This window comes from Onychostruthus taczanowskii, unplaced genomic scaffold (genome assembly GCF_017590055.1).
Source record: "Onychostruthus taczanowskii isolate IOZ18803 unplaced genomic scaffold, ASM1759005v1 scaffold2, whole genome shotgun sequence".
Classification (NCBI taxonomy): domain Eukaryota; kingdom Metazoa; phylum Chordata; class Aves; order Passeriformes; family Passeridae; genus Onychostruthus; species Onychostruthus taczanowskii.
Genome location: NW_024499239.1, coordinates 24,614,632 through 24,636,639, shown reverse-complemented (window position 1 = coordinate 24,636,639; position 22,008 = coordinate 24,614,632). Strand labels below are relative to the sequence as shown.

Below are 22,008 nucleotides of genomic sequence, written 5' to 3'. Positions count from 1 at the left end.
GCTCTGAGCGAGAGAAGGTTTATGAGCGAGCTGTGAAAGGTTACAGCTGTAAATTGTTGATAAACGCTATAAAACGTGCTGTGTTATACTCAGACTGGGGGACAGGCTGAGAGAGCTGGGGCTGCTCAGCCTCGGGAAGAGACCTGAGAGGAGATCTCATCATGCCCGTCAATGTACGAATTTATTTGTGCTCCGTCAGCGCTCGGAGCAGGGACCGGGCTCTGCTCTGCTCGGTGGTGCCGGGCAATGGGATAAGCGGGAATGGGCAGCAGCTGATGCCCAGGAGCGTCACCGGAACGTGCGGAAGAGCTCCCTCACAGGGCAGTGACCGGGCACGGGGCCGCGGTGCCCAGAGCGGGTGCGGAGTGTCCCTCACCGGAGACATTCCAGAGCTCTCTGGTTGCACTCCTGTGCCGCGTGCTCTGCGATGACTCTGCTTAAGCAGGGAGGTTGGACCAGACGACCAACTGTGGTCCCATCCGACCTGAGCCATTCTGTGATTTTTATTTTTATTTTATTTTATTCTGGCCCGCCCGCGCCCCGAAGGTCCCGGGTGAGCACGCGCCCCCGAGCTCGGGCCCCACCCCGCCCCGCCGGCGTCGCGCGGCCCGTGCCCGCCCTCCCATTGGCCACGCGAGACCCGTCACGCGCGGCCGCCCCCTGGCGGGGCGGGAGCGCCCGCGCAGGCGCAGTGCCCACTGAAGGTGGGGACGGAGGCGGCGCCGGCAGGACCCGCGCAAGGCGCCTTCCCGCGGGCCGCGCCGGCCGCCGCTCCGAGCCATGCTGCGGGCGTGCCGCCGAGCGGGGCTCGCCGCGGCCAAGCAGGTGAGCTTTCCCCGGGGGAACCCCGCGACCCACCCCCGCTGTGACCAGCCCTGCGAGCGGTGCGGCCGGGCCGGGCCTGCTGGGATGGAGGAGTCCCTGTGACCGCGACTCGGCGCGCGCTGAATGACTCCGCACGCGCGGGCCGTGATTGGCTGAGCAGCCTTAGACGGGCGGCCGCGTCCGCCAACGGAGGCGGGGGGCGGGCGCTGGTGGGTGGGGTGCACTACCAGTCCCAGCGTGCACCGCGGCAGGACAGCCCGGGACGGAATGTGGCACTGCCGCAAGGGACGCCGGGACTCTTAGTCCTTAATGGGGTGGCGGGGTGCCGTGTTGCTTGCTGGGGGCTGTAGTCTCGGCCTCCATGGCCGCGCTGGGCCCGCAGCTCCTCTCCGCTTCTCCCGGCCCCCCACACCCCGGGACAGCGCCGGGAGCCGCGGGCGTGGCCCGGGGGCCGGCGGGGCCTCGGTGGGGACGCGCACGGCCCGGCGGCCCCGCACGGATGGCGCGTGGGTGGGAGGCAGGCGCGCTCCTGGGCGGGAAGGACGTGACCTTGCCTTCCCCGGCGCGGCCTCCGCGCAGCCCCTCCGGAGCCCGCCGGCTCCGGCCCCACGAAGGGTCGGGACCGGCGCGGCGTGTGGCGTGGGGACACGGGTGGAGTCAGCGCTCATGTGTAAGTGGGCCCTTCTCTCCCCGCAGTGGGACACAACACGCGATGCCCAGGGCAGAAGTGCCCGTGGGATTCGTGCTTTGTGTCCTGGACCTTCGCCTCTCCTTATCAGCGGAGATAAGGGTGGTGATGTGCTCTGGAGCCTTTTTAAAGCAGTAGGCCAACTTTAGGAAGCCACAGGGGTTTATAGGTGAGGGTGACTCGTTTACCAAGGCCCCAAATTGTGTTTTAGCTGCCTGATAAAAAATAACCTGATTCGATCACTTTTATATCCTGTTTTCCATCCCGGTGTTCATTACCCTCTGTTCACACGATTTAGCAAAGGAGAAGCTGTAGGTTCTTCTCTCTAAAGCCTTTCCCACTGCAGCAGCTGCATTTCCTCTGCTGCTCTCCGGGGCTGGAGAGTCCTTTGGTCACCTGATGCCCACTGAAAAAAGGCTCCGGGTTTGCCTGGCTGTGGAAAGTTTCATCTGGACGTTGAGAAGACAGAAACCAGGCTTTGGCAGATACTTATCACTCGAGGCTATTTGCATGTGCTTGGCTTTAACAGAGTGTGTCTGGAATGACTGTACAGCTCCAGAACAGCCAGGGTGGTGCTTTGCAGCTGGAAGTTGGTCATCGGGCTATAAATATTTGGTGAAAGAGTCACAGAGTGGTTTGGATTGGAAGAGAGCTTAAGACTTTCTCATTCCAAACCCCTTGCCCTGGGCAGGGACACCTTCCACAATCCCAGGTTGCTCCAAGCCCTGTCCAGCCTGGATGTGGACACGTCCAGGGATAGAGGACATCCACATTTTCTCTGGGGAACCACCACACCACCCTCACAGGGCAGGATTTATCCCTAAGAACTGTGCAAACACAGAGATGCCACAGCACCCTCTGAAGTTTGATATCTGTACCAGAGAGTTTGTGGTGGAGACTGGGAAAACTTCATTCATTCTTTCCTGCCCTCTTTCCTGTTATTCATTTTTTCCTACTTTCATTTTTTTCTGTGAGCTCTTTATTCATTCTTTCCTACTGTGAGCTCTGTGTGTAGAGCATCACTAAACTTGTAACAAGTAAACTGAAGTGGCTTTGAGAGAAGGGGATCTTCATCACTTTCAGAAGTGTTTTCTGCTACACATGCAGTGCTGCAGAGAGACTTTTCTCTTGAAGTATTTTTGAAGTTTTCTGTGAAATGAACAGGGCTTTTAGTAAAAGTATGTGATATTTGGCAGAAGTCTTGAATGATGGGAAATCAGAGTTCTGTGGTGAGATGTCCTTGTTGTACCTGATCTGTGTCTTAATGAAGAAAAACTTCTCTGAAGTTTCTGGTTTGCTCTTTCTAAGTGCACAAATCCCGTGTTACAGAAATTCTGGATCAGGATACTCGAGCCTGGTGCCTAAGAGAGGTTGAGCTGGAGCTGAATGAGCAGAGGATGGTGTGTCCTGGCCATGGTTATTTGAAGTTACACATAAAGTATAAACCTGCAAGGCAAATTTAATTTGTTTAATGATGTTCTGCCGTGCCAGAGTGAGCTCACTTGGATATCCTTAAATGTCCCTAATCCCTGGGCTCATAATATTAACCAGAGTGAAGGTGTGATGTGCCCTGCTAAGTGATTATTGTGGTGATTAAATAGTAGGTAATGAATGCAAAAGAATAAGTATTAAAAAAGTTGAGTGAAACAAATATTATGTAGAGCTGCTGGAGGAGGAGGAAGAAATAGAAACAGCTGCCCTGCAGTGCCCTTGCTGTGGGCATCCTTGCTGTGTCCTTGCTGCCTCATCCAAAGAATTTTCTGTCTTCTGCAGGACAAAAATTGGTTTATTTCTGCCTTTTGAAGGGCACTGCAAAGCACATGTGATGAATTTCTCCAAAATTCTTTGAGGCATTATTACAAATAAATTACAAGGGTCTGAAAATTTACAAAGTCCTGGAAATTTTGCAAAGGGGAGATTGGAAATTACTTCCTAATTTCCATATTATGGTGGTACAGCAAATACAAGCAATACTATTATGGTGACTAAAAGAGCAGTACTTACTTAAAAAATGATTAAAAAAAATCAGTGATTTTTGGAGGTATTAGTGTATCTGGATGTGAGGGAGGAAGAATTTGGCTTCTGTTCATAAAACATGGGTACCTACAGATTTCCATTTGCTGTTCCACTGGCCAGCTGTGGAAATTTGTTGCAGTGACTTGAAAGATGGAGTTGGTGAGGGCTTGTTTGGGGTTTGATTACTGCTCCCATTGCTGCATGTGTGAGAGTTCCAGTGCCAGAGATGGAGGGCTTGTGTTTTGGTTCCTCTCATCCTGATGAAAAACAGAAATGAGGATTTGGCTAATTCTAGAACAGTCCAGCTTGGAAGAGATCTCAGAAGATCATCTGCTCCAAAGGGCATCTGGACTAAAATCAAGCATTCCTCCAAAAAAACCCTCCTGGTGTATAAAACATAACTGCTGAGCTAAGAGAAGCAGGTGTTCTCCTCTGCCTTGGTGGCTCCCTGGGCACAGCCTGATCCCAAGGGATGGAGCTGATGTTTGCTGAAGGTGTGGAGCCAGATGTTTGCCATCACCAGGAGTGAGTAAGGGTTTTAGCCAGCAGGATGGAGCAGAGGGCAGGTCCAGCCCCAGCAAGGATGTGGGAGTGACAGTGCTGCAGGGTGGGATCACCTCCAGGAAGCCTGGCCAGGAGCTCAGAAGTGATGGATTATTTCCAGGGGAGCATCAGGCAAAATAGCACAGTCCCAAAGTGTTGGAAGGGACTGGAAATTCAGTCTGAATTGATGAATAGAAAATCAGGGACTTTTTCCCTTCTCATTTTGTTGGATTGAGCTGTATGCATAATACTGGATTATTTGCTCCTCCTGTGCTTCGTGGTGTAATAGGGACATAGAGAGAGTCAGGAGCACATTCAGAAGTTAGTAACAAAATAATTTGTGAGGCTTTTATTAGTGAAATTCCCCTTGCAAGGAGCAGTGAAGCCTCAGGAAGTGCTCCTGGAGCACTCGAGTCAGAAAATCAAAAATGTTACAGAAGATATTTATTATTTTGTTGCCCTTTCTGTCCATCATAATCCAGAAAACCTCCCACATTGAGGGCTCCTGGAGGTCTCAGGGGCAAGAGGAGCACTCTTCCTCTTGCTGTACATGTCCTCCTGCTGCTAATTAAAAATGTTTTGGCTGCCTTTGTGGAAAGAATAAGAAAGCAGTGTTCCTGCCTTTTCCTGTCTGTGCTGTTGGACAGGGATAGGACCTAAACCACAAGAGTTGTGCATGTTATTGCCACGTGCAAAAGGAAATACAGAAACTTGTCTTCTGGGATTGTGTTGTAGTGAAGCATCTCCCAGTTTTTTCTTTTTTAAAATAAAAATTCCCTGTTGGGCAAAATACCTCAACTGTGGGAAAAGTTCTTTTTGTGCCTTGCACTTTGATTTCTCATGAGTCCTGTATTTCCCTGTTAGTAATTCCCATGTGGGGAAAAAACCTCTGAGGCCAAGAGTGTTTTCTTCTGTAGGCTTAGACTAGCTTAACCAGTCCTTCAGAGAAGATAAAAGTCTTGGTAATGTGGATCTTGTTAAGTAGAATATAATAAAATATCACTCTTCATATACTAATTTAATTTATATTATAATCTGATGTCTGTCTGGAAAGTGTGCATGTTATTAATTCTTTTAAAGTAGTGGTCTTGGTTTGGAAGCTAAAGGAGAATTGCTTGTATATCTTAAGAATTAAAAGTAGTTTGAAGCATTTAAACAGCTGTTGTGTTCTGCCCTGCTCACACTGAGTTGTTCTAGTATGTGAGATTGAAATGCATCTGAAACTAACCCAGTTGTACTGCCCAGCACATAAATCAGCAAAATAAATGCAGAAAGCAGCTGGGGTAGGGGTTTATTCCTTCTCATTTTTCAAATTTCCAATTCATTTTTCAAAGAATTGAATGACTTCTTAAAAAGCTCTGAACCTGGAAGCTGCACATTGTGGCATTCACATTCTGTGAAAAGTCCCTTTGTCCAGGATTTTTCCCCTGGAAAGCTGAGAAGCCTCAGAGAAAAAGGAAAACAATTCTTATCTCATTTGCTTCTCCTGTGTTTTGCTCATGTGGAATGTGTTTGGAGATTGTTTACCCACAGGTGATTGTTTCATTGGATTCTGCTGTGAGTTGTTTTCACTCTTTGGCCAATCTGTGCCAAGCTGTGTGGGGAGTCTGGAGAGAGTCATGAGTTTTCATTATTATCTTTTTAACATTCAGTAAGTGTCCTTTCCGTATTCTTTAGTGTAGTATAGTATTCTTTAATATAACATAGTATTATAAAGTAGTAAATTAGCCTTCTGAGAACATGGAGTCAGGTTCATCATTCCTCCCTGCCACGAGGGTCCCTACAAATACAGTATCACATGGGAAAGCTCTCCATGTTTCACAGAAAAGAGTTCAACGTTGTAGTGCTGCTCTCAGCTTTCCTACAGCCACACTGAGGTTGTGGCAATGGAGTCAGTCAGCCCAGTGCTGCTGTTGGGAGGGAGATGTTTCCCTGTCTCACTGTGGCCCTGCCTCCTCCCCACAGAACAGTCGGTGTGTGAGAGCCTCGCTCCGTCCATCGCGGCTGTACCGCGGATATGCCACCCACTCCGGGGAGTCCGGGTACGTAGCGGGGTCTGGGGGGTGGGACTGGTTCTGTCTGACCAACAGGGGCTCTGCTCCTTGGTTTCACATGACAGCAGACTCCTGGCAGTGGGATTTCTCTGTGGAGTAAATCCTGTTGTCATGGGGCGTGTTCCTTGTTTGGTTCAGTCAGATTTAGATGAAGAAAATGAAGATGATCAATATTTATCATGGAAGTTGTGGGCTGGCATCTTACCTTTGGGTTAGTCACTAACCAGTGTTGTACCAGGCTGAAGGTGATTTAAAGCAGGTTCTGGAACAGAGTGGTGGTCCCCAGCTGTAAGCTGAAGACTCACAAACTCTTTGATGTTCACAATATTATTTATTTATTTATGTAATTTACATCCCTTTCACTCTTTCTTTCCTTCTCAGCGTTTCCGTGGGCAAAATCATTGGTGCAGGTCTGCTGTTTGTGGGAGGAGGGATAGGTGGGACCGTCCTGTATGCCAGCTATGACAGACAGTTCAGGGAGAGCGTGGAGAAGGCCATTCCCTACTCTGACAAACTCTTTGAGATGGCACTTGGCCCTGCACCTTCCGGCACACCAGTGTCAAAGAAACCAGTAAGTGTTTCCCATCCACCCCCACACGTCCACTTAACCTGTTTTTTAAAGAGTGTCTGCACTTAGGTTTCAAATTCTGATTAATAGTGCTTTGTGCTAAGAATTTAAAAAGCTGAAGAATTAAGATTCCTTAAATTAAGCTTTGAGAGTTAGGAACTCAGTTCCTACTTGGTGCTGCAAAAGTGATGCTTGTACATTTCCCATTACCATCTCATGATTGTGGTGTGTGGGTTGTAAAACTTGTTTGTATTTACAGTAAAACAATCTAATAGAATCCCAACTGAATAGCTGCTCTGCTTATACTCAGAAATTAAATGGGGACAGAGAGAGGTGGGTGACAGGCTGGAATTTAACTGCTGTTCAATTAGTTAGTGGTGTAGCAGAATTACAAAACTTACTCTAAATGAACTTATTTTAAAGAGGACTGAGAACATTCTTGAATAAGTAAAGATTTGAATGGTACAGAGCCAGGTATAAGCATCATGCTTTGAAATCTTAGTGGCACTACCCTGGAGAAAGAAAAATCTGATACTGCCTTTGGCACAACTCTGGAAATTGAAACCTGGAAGTTTCTCTGCTCCTCCATGTGAAAGGAAATACTCCCAGTAATCAAGAATACTGAAAATCTGCTCTGGCCATGGTTTTGAGCTTTCAGAAGCCATTTGCAAACTGAAAATATTTTAAATTGAATTTTAAGAAAGCTGTTCTTAATGAGTGGGCAAATATCAGTCAATAAAATTTTCTCTCTTCTCATTTTAGCTACAGTTTGTGTGACCATCCAAGCTCTTGGTGCCTCCCAGGCACTAGGGAATTTTGCAAACCAGATTGATCAGCAGAGTTATCAACTCCCCAGTCATGGCTCTAACTCAGATGGTTTTATATTTACCTTGTGGCTTTCCACAATGGATGTTAAGGGATTAATATCATAAAATGTCACAATACTCTGTTTCAGTGTTTATGTGCCCCAACCACCAGTATCTGAAGCCTTTCAACAGGAAATCAGTGAAGCCAAACTTAATGGTTTCTACATTCAACACACTCAGAAGTGCTTGGAATATTTGGAGCATGAAACTATTTGTTTTTATGCATAATTTAATAAATATTTGTTTATAGTGAAAACTACCACAGTTATAACTGCATTTTTGGAGAGGAGAAAATTGTAAAAATTCCTTCTGAATTAAAAATCAAGTCAAGGCATTATATGGCTGTTTTAAATTGCACTTTGAAGCTCAGATTTATGGTACAGACACCTGGATATGGAAAATTATACTGGAATTGGTGAAATCCAAGCTGTTTGAAAAACTGATGATATTTCTTATTTCTGTGTTTCAAGATACATCAAGGTCCACTGAAGATCTCATCTGTAGCAGAAGTAATGAAAGAGTCTAAACAGCCTGCTCCCAAATCCCAGATAGGCAAACCAGAAGGTGCTGCTCCTACAGAGGAAAAAGGAGGTAAATGTACAGAGTGTCATGTACAAAGAAGCAAATGACCTAATGATCTCCTGTATCATGTATGGTAGAGTAGATTAAAATTGTCCTTTGAATGGTTTAAGGTAAATATTGTAATTTCTTACAATTAATGTTTTTTTTTCTTTCCAAGTCATAACATTTGCATAAAGTGGGTTTAGCTTTTTTTTCCCCCTTTAAGAATTGTATTTAATTTAGAGGATATTTGGAATATGAGATAAATAATTACTAACCTGCTTAGTTTAGATGTGAGACTCAGCAGGAAGAGAACTTCAGATGCTGGACTCAGAGGGTCTTGCAAGCACAAGATACTTAACTTTGGATAATTACTGGGCTACTGTAAAGCCAGATCAAATGGAGCTCATTTAGAGAGGAGCACTTGTGATGTCTTTTTACGTTTATCTCTAATGGCTCTGTGTATGTGTAACTAATATCTTGTTGCTGTTTATCCAGGAAATCATCTTCTTCTGGAAATAATAACATCCATATCCAATTAATATTTTTCTACAGAGGAAAAAATTAAGACTTATAGCCCTGTTATTATATTACAGCACTTAGCATGGAGTGGTTTGGAAGAGAGCTTAAAAATCATCTAATTTCAACCCCCTGCCAAGGGCCAGGACACCTTCCATTAGACCCAAAAGGGACATCCAACCTGGCCATGAGCACTTCCAGGGATGGGGCAGCCACAGCTTCTCTGGGCAACCTGGTGCAGTGCCTCACCACCCTCACAATAAAGAATTTCTTCTAGAATATCTGATCTAACCCTGTCCTCTGTCAGTGTGAAACCCTTCCCCCTGTCCTGTCACTCCATGCCCTTGTAGAAGACCATCTCCAGCTCTCATGTAGAAACTGGAAGGTAATTGAAGGTGTCCCTGGAGCCTTCTCCATGCTGAACACAACCAGCTCTCCCAACCTGTCTCCACAGCAGAGGGGCTCCAGCCCTCTGAGCATCTTTGTGGCTCTCTCTGGACTTGCTCCAATAGATCCATTTCCTCCTTGTGTGGGGGGCCCAGAGGTGGATGCAGCCCTGCAGGTGGGGCCTCACCAGAGCAGAGTAGAGGGGCAGAATCCTCCCTTGACCTGCTGCCCACACTGATGGGGGTCCAGCCAGGACACAGGTGGTTTCTGGACTGCCTGCGCACATGGCAAGGTCATGTTGAGCCTCTCATCCACCAGCACCCCAAAGTCCTTCTCCTGGGGGCTGTTCTTGATGCATTCTCCCCCCAGCCTGTGTTTGTGCTTGGACTTGCCCCAGTCCAAGTGCAGGATGTTGCATTTGGTCTTGTTGAGCTTCATGAGGCTCACACAGTCCCACCTCTTGAGCCTCTCCAAGTCCCTGTGGATGAACATCCCTTCCCTTCACTGTGTGACTGCACAGCTCAGCTGGATGTCATCAGCAAACCTGTTGAGGGTGCATCAGTCCCACTGCCCAGGTCACTATCAAAGATGTTTAACAGTCCTGGTCCCAACAGTGACCTCGAGGAACACACTTATCACTGGTATCCATTGGACATGAGCCATTGACCACAACTCCTTGAGTACAACCATCCAGCCAGTGCCTTATCTACAGAGTGGTTCATCCATCAGATCCGTGTCTCTGCAGTTTAGAGATAAGGATGTCATGTAAGACAGTGGCAAATGCCACTTCAAATTTCTGAAATCCAGAGAGGTGATGTCACTTGCTCTTCTCTTATTCAGCAATGCTGCTCCCTTACTGGAGGGCGTCATCTCCTCTGTCATCCTGCAGCAGACCCCCAATGTAATGTCAACTATCCCTGCCCTCCCTTTAATCCTGACCCATAAACTCTTGGTTGGCTCCTCTTCCATCCCAGGCAGAGCTCCATTTGCTCCAGTTGGTCATTGACAAAGGGGATAATTGCTCTCCTTGTCTCCTCTGCCAGGCCTTCCTGAAGAGCCTTCATCCATTCCAACCCTCCAGTCACAGTTGCCATCCCACCATGTCTCCATGACATGAGCTTCCCTTTTCCTGGGCCCCCTCTCCCAGCAGCTTTGGTTTAAGCCCCTCCTCACCAGCTCAGCAGGCCCCTGACCAAAGATGCTCTGGCCATCCTGCTCTGGCAGATGGAGGCCATCTCCCCAGCTGTACTAACTGGTGTGTTCTGCAACTGTGTTTAACAGCAGGCAAGGCTGCAGCACAGATCATCTCTGCAACAGGGGTAGCCGTGTCAGTGCCAGCTCCGGAGATACAGACTGAAGAAGGTGAAAAAAAACATGTGAATACAATGAAGAAAACCCAAATCCTCTAGCTTCATGTGCATGCATTCTTGCTTCTGTGTTGGTATTTGTCATTGTTGAAAGGTGTGAGTTTCTGTGCCTTGTGGTGAGGAAACTGTGTTTATTGTTAAACTCAACAAGAGACACCAGCCTTGAGATGATGGTCTCTTCCAGATGAGATTAGGTTATATTAATTTTTCTGGTTATGAACATTTCATAGAAAGCATACCAGGGTTAAATACATGCTGCAGAGTAACATCAGCATTATTCAGAGGTGACCTGATGGGTTTTGTTGCAGCTTGAGGTTGAGAGCTCTGGGCTGTCTCCTCAGTTCAGGTACAACTTGCTGTTGATCTTGAAAGCATTACTTAGGTCAATTCTCACTCTTAAAGGCATTTTAAGTGGTTGTAGGCAAGGGAATGGAGTATAATTGTGATCCACCATAGCATTCTCACTCATCCTTCGTTGTTTTGGTTGGGCTCTGTAAGCATGCTAGAGGAGAGCTAAGAAAAAGCAAGAATGGAGATTCACTTGAAATTTAACCTTGGCTCTCTAAGTGTTTCTCACTTCTTGCTTTGCCTTTGGCTTCTGAGTCTTGTATAATTTTGTAACTAGACAGTGGAGAATCTCCAAATGCACGTGAGGTGTCCATGCTCTTGTCTTTAAGTTGTGAGATTGGGTTTGCAGTTACGGGTATAAAGATTCTTCAGGTAGTTCCAGCATGGCTTTGAGCAGAAATCAGATCTACAAAGTGATACCAACTACAAAAATCAGTTTTGATAAAGTTACATCCCTACAAGTAACCTCTGTACACTAATTGGGACTCTCCACTTAAGCAGTTTGACTCTTTTTTTACTTCTGAATAGGTAAACAACACGAAGGTTCCCATGCTATCAAAGAACGGCCACCAGAAGAAGTTGCAGCCCGGCTTGCCCAGCAAGACAAAGAGGAGCAAGAGAAGGTATCAGGTAAGTCCACACTGTCACTGTTCCTGTGTGTTGCATGGGACAGAACTGTGAAATTGGACTGACTCTATAGTCCTAAGCTCCTTACACACCTCTTGGCTGTTGTCCCTGTGTTGAGTTGGCACAGGCAGTGGTGATGAAGCTTCTTCCCCCCACTCATAAATAACTGAGAATAAAAGAATTATGGAAAAATTGAGGTTGGAATAGACTTCAGGGTTCAAGGAAGAGATGAAAATGTGTTTCCAGAACCATTAGAACAAGTGAACATGGGATATACCTGCACCCCCCTGCAGTCCCATGGGAGAGGTCTTCCACTGGGTGATGTTTTGCTCTCATCAATACCTCTGCTCTAAATGAGGAGAGCATTTTGGTGATCTTCTTCTCTAAGCTGCTGTTTAATTCCCAAACTGACCAGCCCTTTTAGATCATAGAAAATAATTCAAGAGATGTAGAGGCTGTAACATATTATTTTACTAGTTATAAAATTCTTTTCTTTGTTGTTTAACTGACTTAACTTTTTTTTCCAGCCCTTGCAGCAACTCTAGAAGGAGCCCTAAACACAACTGCTCGTGTAACCCTTCAGGCCATCACTGCTCAGGAGTCAGCTGTGCAAGCAGTGAATGCCCATTCCCAAATACTGAAGGATGCCATGGATGATTCTGAGGTAAATTGGACAAGTGGGGACAAATTTTTCTTTTTCATTGGGTTCAGCAAAACTTAAATCTGAATTAAAAATAAATTTGGAATAATTTCTTGCAATGCCTTTATCGCAGTTTTAACTCACCTTTCCACTTGTGAAATGTGGTACAGTCAAATAATACAGTGGTTTTGATTTTGAATTTTGTTGTTTGGGTTTTTTTTTTCCCAACTCCTCTATTTTCTTTTTGCAAGAAGAAAATTCAAGTTAAGACATTTGATAGTTTTCACACTGTATTTTAATTAATTTTATTTTAATTCACAAGACTCTTTACCTAGTTAAGACCATGCTGTCCACCCCAATAATTCCATTGAACTTTTTCCCTTTGCCAACATCCTCTTTCTGGATTGTTTGTTTCTTGTCAGGAAATAGGAAGGGGATGTACAAGTGGTAACACTGGTGGTGTGCTCATGCCAGGGTTTGTGTGGGTCTGCCACTGCCCATTCAGTTCTGCAGCAGAGATAAAATTCAGTTGTTAATCAGTTAGCAGGGACATGGGCAACCAACCAAGCACTCAAGACTTAATCTAGTAGTTAGTAAAATAACTGCCTTAAAAGATTGCTTTTAAGCTTATTAGGATTACTAAGCTTAATTTTAAATCAACCAACTTTAAAGTATTATTGTACTTTAAGTATTAAGCTTAAAAGCAATTTTAAAGTATTTTAATACATGAGGAGATTTTCCCACAATACATTGTGCAGCTTACAGTGATTCTCATGTAAACTCTTCTGGGTCAATAAAGGTCTGTGGCTCAGGAAAAAAAACCCATTAAGAATCAAACAAAACCAAACCAAAACGTTGGAAGAGAACCATCACTTGTAAAGCTTCCAGCTGTGCTGTTGAAAAACACAAGAATGGTGCTCAGTTTGAGGGCAATGTTCAGTGACCAGGCTTCCACTGTGTGGCAGCTGTTGTTCAGTGGTGGTGGTGACCCTAATGAGGAGTCTGTGCTTCCCAGGACGCCGGGGGGAAGAAATCCTCGCAGTGGCGCACGCTGGAGGAGGCGCTGAAGGACCGCAGGAGAGCCGTGGATGAAGCTGCTGATGCCCTTCTGAAAGCCAAGTGAGTTGCTGGATTGAAGTCTTGGAGTAAAAAGTGACATTGCTCATGTGAGGGCTGGCAAACACCAGATGAGTTTCTAGAAAGTATGGAGTTGTCTGTGTTCATATGGAATGGTCTGTTTGTGCCACATCAAAAAATGGTTTAATACTCATTAGCCAGGAGCATTTTAATTTGACATGTGCAAACCTTGGGTGCCTGTGCACAAAGTCCTCCCTGTAGCAGAGAGTCTGAAACAGTCCTGTTCTTTTTAAGAACTTACCTCCTTATTACTAAATTAGAGTGCTGGTAAGTTCAAGGAAGATGAAAAAAAATCCACAGTCCGTTTAGTATTATTCTTGAATAATTTTGTTAATAATAAAAATAAGGATTTCAGCCTGGAGAAGAGAAGGCTCTGGGGAGACCTTCAAGCACCCTAGCACCTAAAGGAGATACAAGAGAACTGGGGAGGGACTTTTTACAAAGGCAGAACAAGGGGGAATGGCTTCAACTGACAGAGGGCAGATTTAGATTTGATATTAGGAAGAAATTTTTCCCTGTGAAGGTGGTGAGGCCCTGGCACAGTTTGCACAGAAAAGCTGTGGCTGCCCCATCTCTGGAGGTGTTCCAGGCCAGGTTGGATGGGGCTCTGAGTGACCTGTTCCAGTGGAAGGTGTCCCTGTCCATGGCAGGGGGTGGAATGAGATGATCTCTGAAGTCCCCTCCATCCCAAACAGTTTGAGGATGACTCCATGGCTGCGCTCTTGTACGGAGTCAATAACATCACCAGCTTCTTTTAGTTGTAATGAAAAAATTAAACCTTGCAGCATCCTTTGGCAGTTCCCTGTGTCCACAGAATTGCTTTTAAGCAATTTGATTTTTACTGAGCACATGCCTAAGAAAAACTTGAATTCTGAATGGCAGCACTGCTCATACCCTGGGGTCTGTTTGACCTGTGTTGATGTGTCCTGAGTCTGGTCTGTGGGCACTGAAGGAGCAGAAATAAAATGACAAACAGTATCTCCAAAATGCCCTTGTAGTGAGGTTAGAAATAAATTTGGAAACCCTTTGATGCTTCTAAGGCTGAGAGGCAACATCATTCTTGAAGCTGCATGGTTGCTATCACATTATAAACTTCCCTTATCTCTGATGTTGCTGGGCTGACTGAAATTAGTGGGAGGTGTAATTGAGGTTTCATTGTTAAAACAAAGCTAATGGAAACCCCACATGCAGCAGCTTTCATTCTCTATTGCTCTACTGGATATCTTTGCTTTTATTTATTTTCTTAATTTACTTATTTTAAAGCTTGTTCCTTATTCTAATGAAGTCATTGGAAACCTCCGTTGGTTTGAATGGATTTAGAAAAGGAACATTTTTCACTTTTTCCTTGATTTCCAATTATGCTAGAGGAAAGCATTTCTTTCCTAATTACAAAAAAACATAATTATCTTTACAGAGCCCTATAAATTCTCTCCCATCCTCATTAATCTCCACCAGTCACCATGTCCAAAACACTTCTGCAAGCGTAAGCCATCTATATTAAAAATGTTTCCTTGCTGCTATTACGTTCTGGAAATGTCTGCTGTATAATTCTAACCTAATTTTAATCTCTAATTCTAGTTTTACTAATATTAACTCCTTTCAGTGAACTTCCATCTTCCCTCTAGCTAAATCCTGATTACTAATTGCAGTATAAATAATTCTCATTTTACATGGAATAGCCACACTGACATTTTTAGGTTTCAGGCTATGGGAAAAAAGTAATCCTTAGTCAAAGTATCGTAGAGTTGGTAGATAGGAAGCACCAGTAGAGTTACCCAGTAGTTGTTCCTGTGAATACCAACAGCATAAAGTAAATTGTCTTTGGGTTGATAAGCCCTGTGTGTGTTACACTTAGCAGCTGCTTCTCTTTTCAGAGAGGAGTTAGAGAAGACAAAGGGTGTCATCGAGAGGGCCAAGAAGTCTCAGCTGGCAGGAGCCAAACCTCACATTGTTGCTGCAGAAGAAAATCTCCATCACATGATTGTGGACTTGGACAATGTGGTGAAAAAGGTAAGGCTTCCTCAGACTGTTTAAAATTGCTTCTAGAGCAGGGTCTCCTTGGCAATTTGTACAGACCACCCATTCCCAAATCCTCTGCAGGGAGGGAGATATTTCATAGAATCACAGAATATGCTGAGTTGGAAGGGACACATCAGGATCATTGAGTCCAACTCCTGGTTCTGCACAGGACACCCCAAGAATCCCACCCTGTGCCTTCTTGGGCTCAGACAGGCTCAGTGCTGTGACCCCTTCCAGTGCACTGTGAATTGTAAATCCATCCTCTTGTAGCTGTGCTCGGGCTTTGAGCTGCCAGTTGTACTGCCAGTAATCAGACATGGCAAGATCTTCATGAGAACTTGATCTCTGTCTTGAAAGAGCCTCCAGGTGGCTTGATGGTCCCAGTCCTTTCTGTTGGCAACTTGTAATTCTTCCCACTTGATTCCAAGGTAATTTACCACAAGGTTAGGGAGGAGTTCAATGTGTGCTAATTAATGACTTGATGGTAAATCACTTTGAAGTTCAGAAGACTGGGAAAGAAATGCAAAGGTGAAGTTTATCTCCTTTTGCAGGACAGCTGGTAATTCATCAGGTGTGTTTGGGGTGAATATAGCCTGATAGTGGGAACATCAGAACTCACTGAGGATGGCAGCAATCACAGGCATTGCTTACTAGGCCTGTATGATGGCTGTGAGCAGAGAGAAGGAGCTGGGGATGTTTAAGATATAAACTGAATTCAAGGTACTCTTGGTCCTGTCCAGGCTACAGACTGGCTGTGTAGCTACAGTGGGCATGTGAGGCAAAATGGATTAGTTAAAGTTCCAGCAAATAATTATTGTGTAAGAGAGGTTTAATATGACAGGGTGGGTTTCTGTGCTCTCCCAAGTGAGTTTGCCTTGCTTGGGCTGGGGTTGATATGTGCCATTATGCCAGGGCTTGGCTTTAAATGATACATGCCTTCAATTTCAACCTTTGCCTTGATAAACAAATTAATCTCACCCTTGTTTGTTTCAGGTTCAGGCAGCACAGTCTGAGGCCAAGATCGTGGCTCAGTACCACGAGCTGGTGGCCAAAGCCAGAGAGGAGTTCCAGAAGGAGCTGGACAGCATCACCCCTGACGTGAAGCCTGGCTGGAAGGGGATGAGTAAGTCTCCCATTGGAGAGGGGTTGCCTTGTGCTTGTTGCACTGTGGTTTGTAGAGCGTGACCACTCAATGTCCACCATCCCAGTTTTCAAATTTTCACAGTATTTGGTTGGTCTGAAGTGAAAATGATTTCACAACTAAATTAAATAATCTAAAGCAGGTGTTATGAAGAGAATCAGTTCTCTCTGTGCTGTATGGGAAGTATCACAAAACATGGCTCTTGTGTGATAAATCTCATATTAGTTGTATGAATATCTCTCCCCTCCCTGGTATTTTCAGGAAGGGAGCCAGGTCATTCCAGATTTCAATCAGATCTGATGTTAAGCAGTAATCAAATACTTGGTTGACTGTGATTAGAGGTATTATAAAACACCATTGTTACAGGGTGATAAAGAACTTCCTGAATTTTTCTACATCATCACTGAAAGGGAGAGGTTTCATTGTTTATACCCTGCCTGCCCCAGTACATTTTATTTCTGAACCAAACTGACACAGTAACACACCTGTAGCAACACCAGTGCTGCACAAAAGCAGTGAACAGTCAGCTCACCCCCAGTAGTGCTCCCTGCACACTCCTTGCCACAGGTGCCTTTGCTCACCTTAGCTGCTTTCATTTTAAAGACAAGCACAGTTGCAGGAGGTGGATTGTGTGTGTTCACATTACTGTGGATGAGCTCCTGCAAGAACCCACGTGTGGTATGTCCATGGAACAATTACTGTCTGTGGTAGTTCAAAAAAATGAATTCCCTAAAAACCCCAGATTTCCAGATATTTCCAGTCATGTTTCAACATAAATGTACTAAGTGATCTCAGACTTTTCTAGCTGATGTGTTCAGAGGCAGATGTTAAGGCTTTATTTCCAAGTTACAGATTTTTTTATAGAAGTAGTAATTGTCATTTGAAAAAAGTGTCAGTATTGCCTTAATATTTTCTTGCAGTATACAATGCAGAATTACAACAGATTTTATTAGTTCTACTTTATGCTTTAGGAATGTGGACCATAGTCCACAAAATAATTTTTCCTGGCTAAATCAATACACCAGACCTTTGGAATGGTCAGTTTTCATTTAAAAGAACAGCCAACCTCACACCCAGTATATGTGGGGAAAATATTTGAAATTAACAAATTGTTTGTGGAGTTTGCTTTTGGGGTGTTACTAGTTCTGAAGAGAACAAACTTATTTAGGCTCCCTGGGGATGGAGCTGCCTTTCCTTGCACAGGACAGATCTTGGGTTTTGTGATCACTGCCCTTCTGTGGGAGGAAAGGGAAGCTCCTGGTGGCTTCCATGTGCCCCATTTCTTACTGGTGTGGCTTGCTGAATGGGACAGACTTGTTGGGGTCCCTGACTCTCACTGTCACTGGGGAGTTTGTTTCTTGACCAGCTGCTTCTGTTTGTAAGACCCTAAAAATGGCAGACTAAAATTTCTGGTGTCCTGCTGCACTTACCCACTTCAAACTTCTGTTCCTTGCTCTGGCTGAATTCGAGTGTCCATCTGTGGGTTTCCAAGGTGGTTTTAGTGGTTGGGGTGTCTTGGGCTACATCTTGCCTGTAATACAGAGGCTTTTATACTCCACATACTGTTCTTCCTGAATTCCTAAGGACTTGGTCTCATGTTTAAGTCACTGTAGATAAGCTTAGTTTCCTATTTTACTTCTGCATGACTGCCTTGCTGTAGTGAATGTGCACTAACTTTTCCAACTTCTTTCTGTTACAGAGATAACTGACTTAGGTGAGTTACTGTCACTTGTTCCTGTCCCTTGAAAGTTATCTCTTCTCTTTGTCCTTTTTATGTTTGTGTGGGGCATGGCTGTAAGTTACAGGCAGTTATCAACAAAGAGTGAAATGTGGCATTCCTCCAACATTCCAGGCTGAGATACGCCTTGGGACCCTTTCCAGTCATGTTGCACACTTGGCTTAAACCACAAACGAGTCTTTTTGTAACACTGTTACATCCAACAGCTGAGCTTGGCCACCTTTCCCACTGGACAATGAGCACCACTGCTCCCAGTCCTCCTGTGCCAGTCCTTTCTCCAGCACTCAGCAGCAAGGTATCTGAAGGACTGTGCAATCTTGCTTGCTTTAGACCCTTCAGGAATACTTCCCCAAGTAGTCCCAGCTTTCCACACAGATGATTTAACTTGCAGCCAGTGCAAAATGAGCTGCAGCATTTTATAAAGCCCTTCTCAGGTCACCAAATGCTGCAGGGTTAGCTTGGGTCCTCCTGTCCCAGGTACAATGTGGTTGTGAATTGTGCTGCCCTCTGAGTAGCCAAACATGAAAGGTACAATCTGGGGTAAAAAATCTGATTAGGGGCAGTTCATCTGGAGGACTGTTGAAGAGAAAATGTAATTCTGTCTGTCCCTCACAGTGACAGTCCCTGCTGCTCTGTGTGCTGGCAGAGGGGAAAATATGTGGTTGTGTAAAAACCAAGAAATGACAGAGCTGTTGACAGTCTCTTGAGTGTGACATGGATATGGAAGTGTAAATTACAGCTGGGAATAATTTGGAGAAACTATGATAATTTCTCTCCTGGAATGAAAATAGAGTTCAGAAAGTGGTCTCAGGTGGGCATTAGCACAGGTCAAGGGCTTGAAGTGCTCAGAGACCTTCCCTAGAACAAGCTCACTGGCCAATAACCCCTTAGAGCCCCAGAGCACCTGAGTGGGAGGCGGGGGGGCACTGCAGCAGTTTCCCTGCGGTTCCCATCCCCCCCTCATGCCCTGTGTTCCCTTCAGCTGGGCAGCTGTCCACAGACGACCTGAACTCCCTGATCGCGCACGCCCACCGGCGCATCGACCAGCTGAACCGGGAGCTGGCGGAGCAGCGCGTGCGCGAGCAGCAGCACATCGAAACCGCCCTGGAGAAGCAGAAACTCGAAGATAAAAGAGCATTTGAGGCAGCTGTGGCCAAAGCGCTGGAACGTCACAAAAATGAGATTGAATTAGAACAGGAGAGGAAGGTAAAGTGGATAAAGCACCTGGTTAAATCTTTGGGTCAAAAAGAAGGTGGAGGAGTTAATGGAAAAGGCCAGAGGGACAGCTGGGATATTCTGGGTAGTGGGAGACTTCACATGGGTGACCCCCCAGGCTAAACATGAAAAGGAAATGTTGAGCAAGGAAACTGCTGCAACGTTAGAAGGGTGAAATCATACAGGGGATGACTTTGTGAAGTTACTTGGCTCCTGTTGGAGATGGAATTACTGGATCAAAATAAATCCTAGAATGATTTGGGTTAGAACAGACCTTCAAGATCGCCTTGTTCCACCCTCCTGCCATGGGCAGGGACAGCTTCCACTAGACCAGGTTGCTCCAAGCCCCATTGAATATGATCTTGGGAAGGAGTTTGGGCAGCCTCAGCTTCTCTGGGCACTCTGTGCCAGTGCCTCACCACTGTCACTGACAGTTTCAGTGTTTGATCTGACCTTGTGTGGCCATTATAGGGCTACGCTGGGAAAAGGTAAAGTCTCTTTGGCTCAGAAGCTCGTTTATAAACCAGCCTCCAAAAGTGTTTGAGTGTTTGATTTGACATACTGTGTATTTTTTATATACTGTTTTGGTAGCTGCACTAAGTGCCTACTGAGTAACCAGCAGTTACTCACATGGTGAGCCAGGAATCTATTCCTTAACATCCCTAGGAAAAGGGTCAGCTGTAAAACTGGACCTCAGCAGGTCTTCAGGCTGAAGGAGAGGCTCTGTCAGTGCTACTGCTCTGACATGTATCCCCAGCCATCACTGGTGTGATCCTGTGAGTGTGTGACAAGCAGCTGAGCAGTGCTGGTGCATTACACCCCTCGTGTGCGCAGGTGGAAGAGGTGCGGGAGGTGATGGAGACCGAAATGCGGACCCAGCTCCGGCGCCAGGCTGCTGCCCACACCGACCACCTCAGAGACGTCCTGAAGATCCAGGAGCAGGATCTAAAGGTGGAATTTGAGCAGGTAAGGGAGAGGAGTCCCCAGGGGAATGAAAGGGATATTCGAACCCTTGCAAAGCACAGGTTTCATATGACAAGAGTCCTGAAACATGTTCCAAGGGATTGAAATGGGGGCTGGGGAGGGAAGCAAGCTTACCTTGAGGTGATACTGAGTGACCCAATGTGTAGGTTTTATTCAGACTTGTCTGAAAAGCTTTTGCTATAGGTGATAAATTTTTGGAATAAGTGCAGTGTTAAATTCACCCCAATAAAGTTTCTTACTGGTATATTTACTGTATGCATTGGCCCTAACAAGGACAACAGATTTATAGAAATGTTTTAAAAATAAGGTAAATATTACTAACCAGCTGTTTCTGTTACTTCTATTGCACTGTTTCAGAACCTATCAGAGAAGCTCAGTGAACAGGAGATGCAGTTCAGACGCCTTACTCAGGAACAGCTTGACAACTTCACCTTGGATATAAACACCGCCTATGCCAGGCTGAAGGGAATTGAGCAAGCAGTCGAGAGTGAGCACTGAATTCCTCTTTCTTTAAGGACTAAAACTGTGTTCCCCAAAGGCCCCTTGCCCAAACTTGGGCATCTAAACCCAGGCTTAGGCACGTAGTTCACACTGCTGAGCACCCAGCAAATCCCAGATGAGTGAAGTCCGAGGTGGTTCTTTCAAAAGTTGTCTTGTTCTGGCTCTAAGCTGTGGGACAGACTTGCTTTAGAGCACACGCTGATGGGTTGGCTGCTTTGGAAAGCAGAGGGTGGAGAGGGATGGCTCTTGCTGCTTGTTCTCAAAGCCACACGTGCCCAACTAGAGCCCCTTCTTGGCTTCCCTTGCAGGTCACGCAGTAGCAGAAGAGGAGGCCAGGAAGGCCCATCAGCTGTGGCTCTCTGTGGAAGCGCTCAAATTCTGCATGAGGTCAGGCACGGGGGACAGTCCCACGGAGCCCCTGGGCAGCGCGGTGAAGGCCATCAAAGCCAGCTGCGCCGACAACGCCTTCACGGAAGCCTTAACAGCAGCTCTGCCGGAGGAGTCCCTGACGCGGGGCGTGTACAGCGAGGAGGCCCTCAGAGCACGCTTCTACACAGTCCAAAAACTGGCAAAACGAGTGGCCATGATCGACGAGACGAGGAACAGCCTGTACCAATACTTCCTGTCCTACCTGCAGTCGCTGCTGGTGTTCCACCCTCAGCAGCTGAAGCCACCGGCCGAGCTCAGCCCCGACGACCTCGACACGTTTAAGTTACTGTCTTACGCTTCCTACTGCATCGAGCACGGAGACCTGGAGCTGGCGGCCAAATTTGTCAACCAGTTACGAGGGGAGTCGAGGAGGGTGGCACACGACTGGCTCACGGAAGCGCGGATGACCCTAGAAACCAAACAGATTGTGGATATCTTGACAGCGTACGCCAGTGCTGTGGGGTTGGGAACAACTCAAGTGCAGTGAGCTAGGATTGGAGCTTGGAGGCAGTTCAGCTGTTCTGGGCCAGAGAGAAATCCCATGATCTCCTGAGGGTTCAAACAGAGCTGTTGGCAGGGGCTGGAAGCAGTAAATCAAAGCACGGGTACCATCTTGTTTCCTTGCACTGTATTTAATTTCACCATCTGTTGTATTTTTGTTGGTTTTGAGTTGTCATGACAACCAACTTCAGGAAGCTTCCCTACAATTTGTGTAAGAATTAATGTTTCCCCATCTTTACCAAGTGGGCCTGTGATCGAACCAAAATAATGTTTGTAACCTGCCATTAATCATTTGCCACTTTGTCAGCTGAATAAAACAAGACTTCAACCACTT

The 22,008-nt window shown here is 45.9% G+C and overlaps 1 protein-coding gene across 4 annotated transcripts; it reads left to right on the top strand.

Moving 5' to 3' along the window:
- Positions 1 to 668: 668 nt before the first annotated feature.
- IMMT (inner membrane mitochondrial protein) lies at positions 669 to 22,005 on the top strand. 4 transcript variants are annotated; one of them, XM_041403000.1, is made up of 15 exons: positions 669 to 825; positions 6,038 to 6,114; positions 6,508 to 6,697; positions 8,031 to 8,151; positions 10,309 to 10,389; positions 11,271 to 11,372; positions 11,897 to 12,033; positions 13,025 to 13,128; positions 15,021 to 15,156; positions 16,159 to 16,288; positions 18,006 to 18,020; positions 19,027 to 19,250; positions 20,094 to 20,225; positions 20,601 to 20,730; positions 21,053 to 22,005. In XM_041403000.1, exons 1-15 carry the CDS (start codon positions 781 to 783, stop codon positions 21,658 to 21,660), a joined length of 2,232 nt encoding a protein of 743 aa, XP_041258934.1. In that variant the 5' UTR covers positions 669 to 780; the 3' UTR covers positions 21,661 to 22,005. The 4 variants fall into 4 exon arrangements, with proteins under 4 accessions (XP_041258934.1, XP_041258935.1, XP_041258932.1 ...); XM_041402998.1 differs by lacking the exon at positions 669 to 825 and adding an exon at positions 1,251 to 1,495; XM_041403001.1 differs by lacking the exon at positions 10,309 to 10,389.
- The last annotated feature ends 3 nt before the right edge of the window (positions 22,006 to 22,008 follow it).

Bases quoted from the DNA above. Each gene is read 5' to 3' on its own strand.
- IMMT (XM_041402998.1), top strand. From the start codon at position 1,325: ATGGCGCGTGGGTGGGAGGCAGGCGCGCTCCTGGGCGGGAAGGACGTG. The intron at 6,115-6,507 runs GTACGTAGCGGG...TTTCCTTCTCAG, and splicing joins ACCCACTCCGGGGAGTCCGG to CGTTTCCGTGGGCAAAATCA. The intron at 8,152-10,308 runs GTAAATGTACAG...TGTGTTTAACAG, and splicing joins TCCTACAGAGGAAAAAGGAG to CAGGCAAGGCTGCAGCACAG.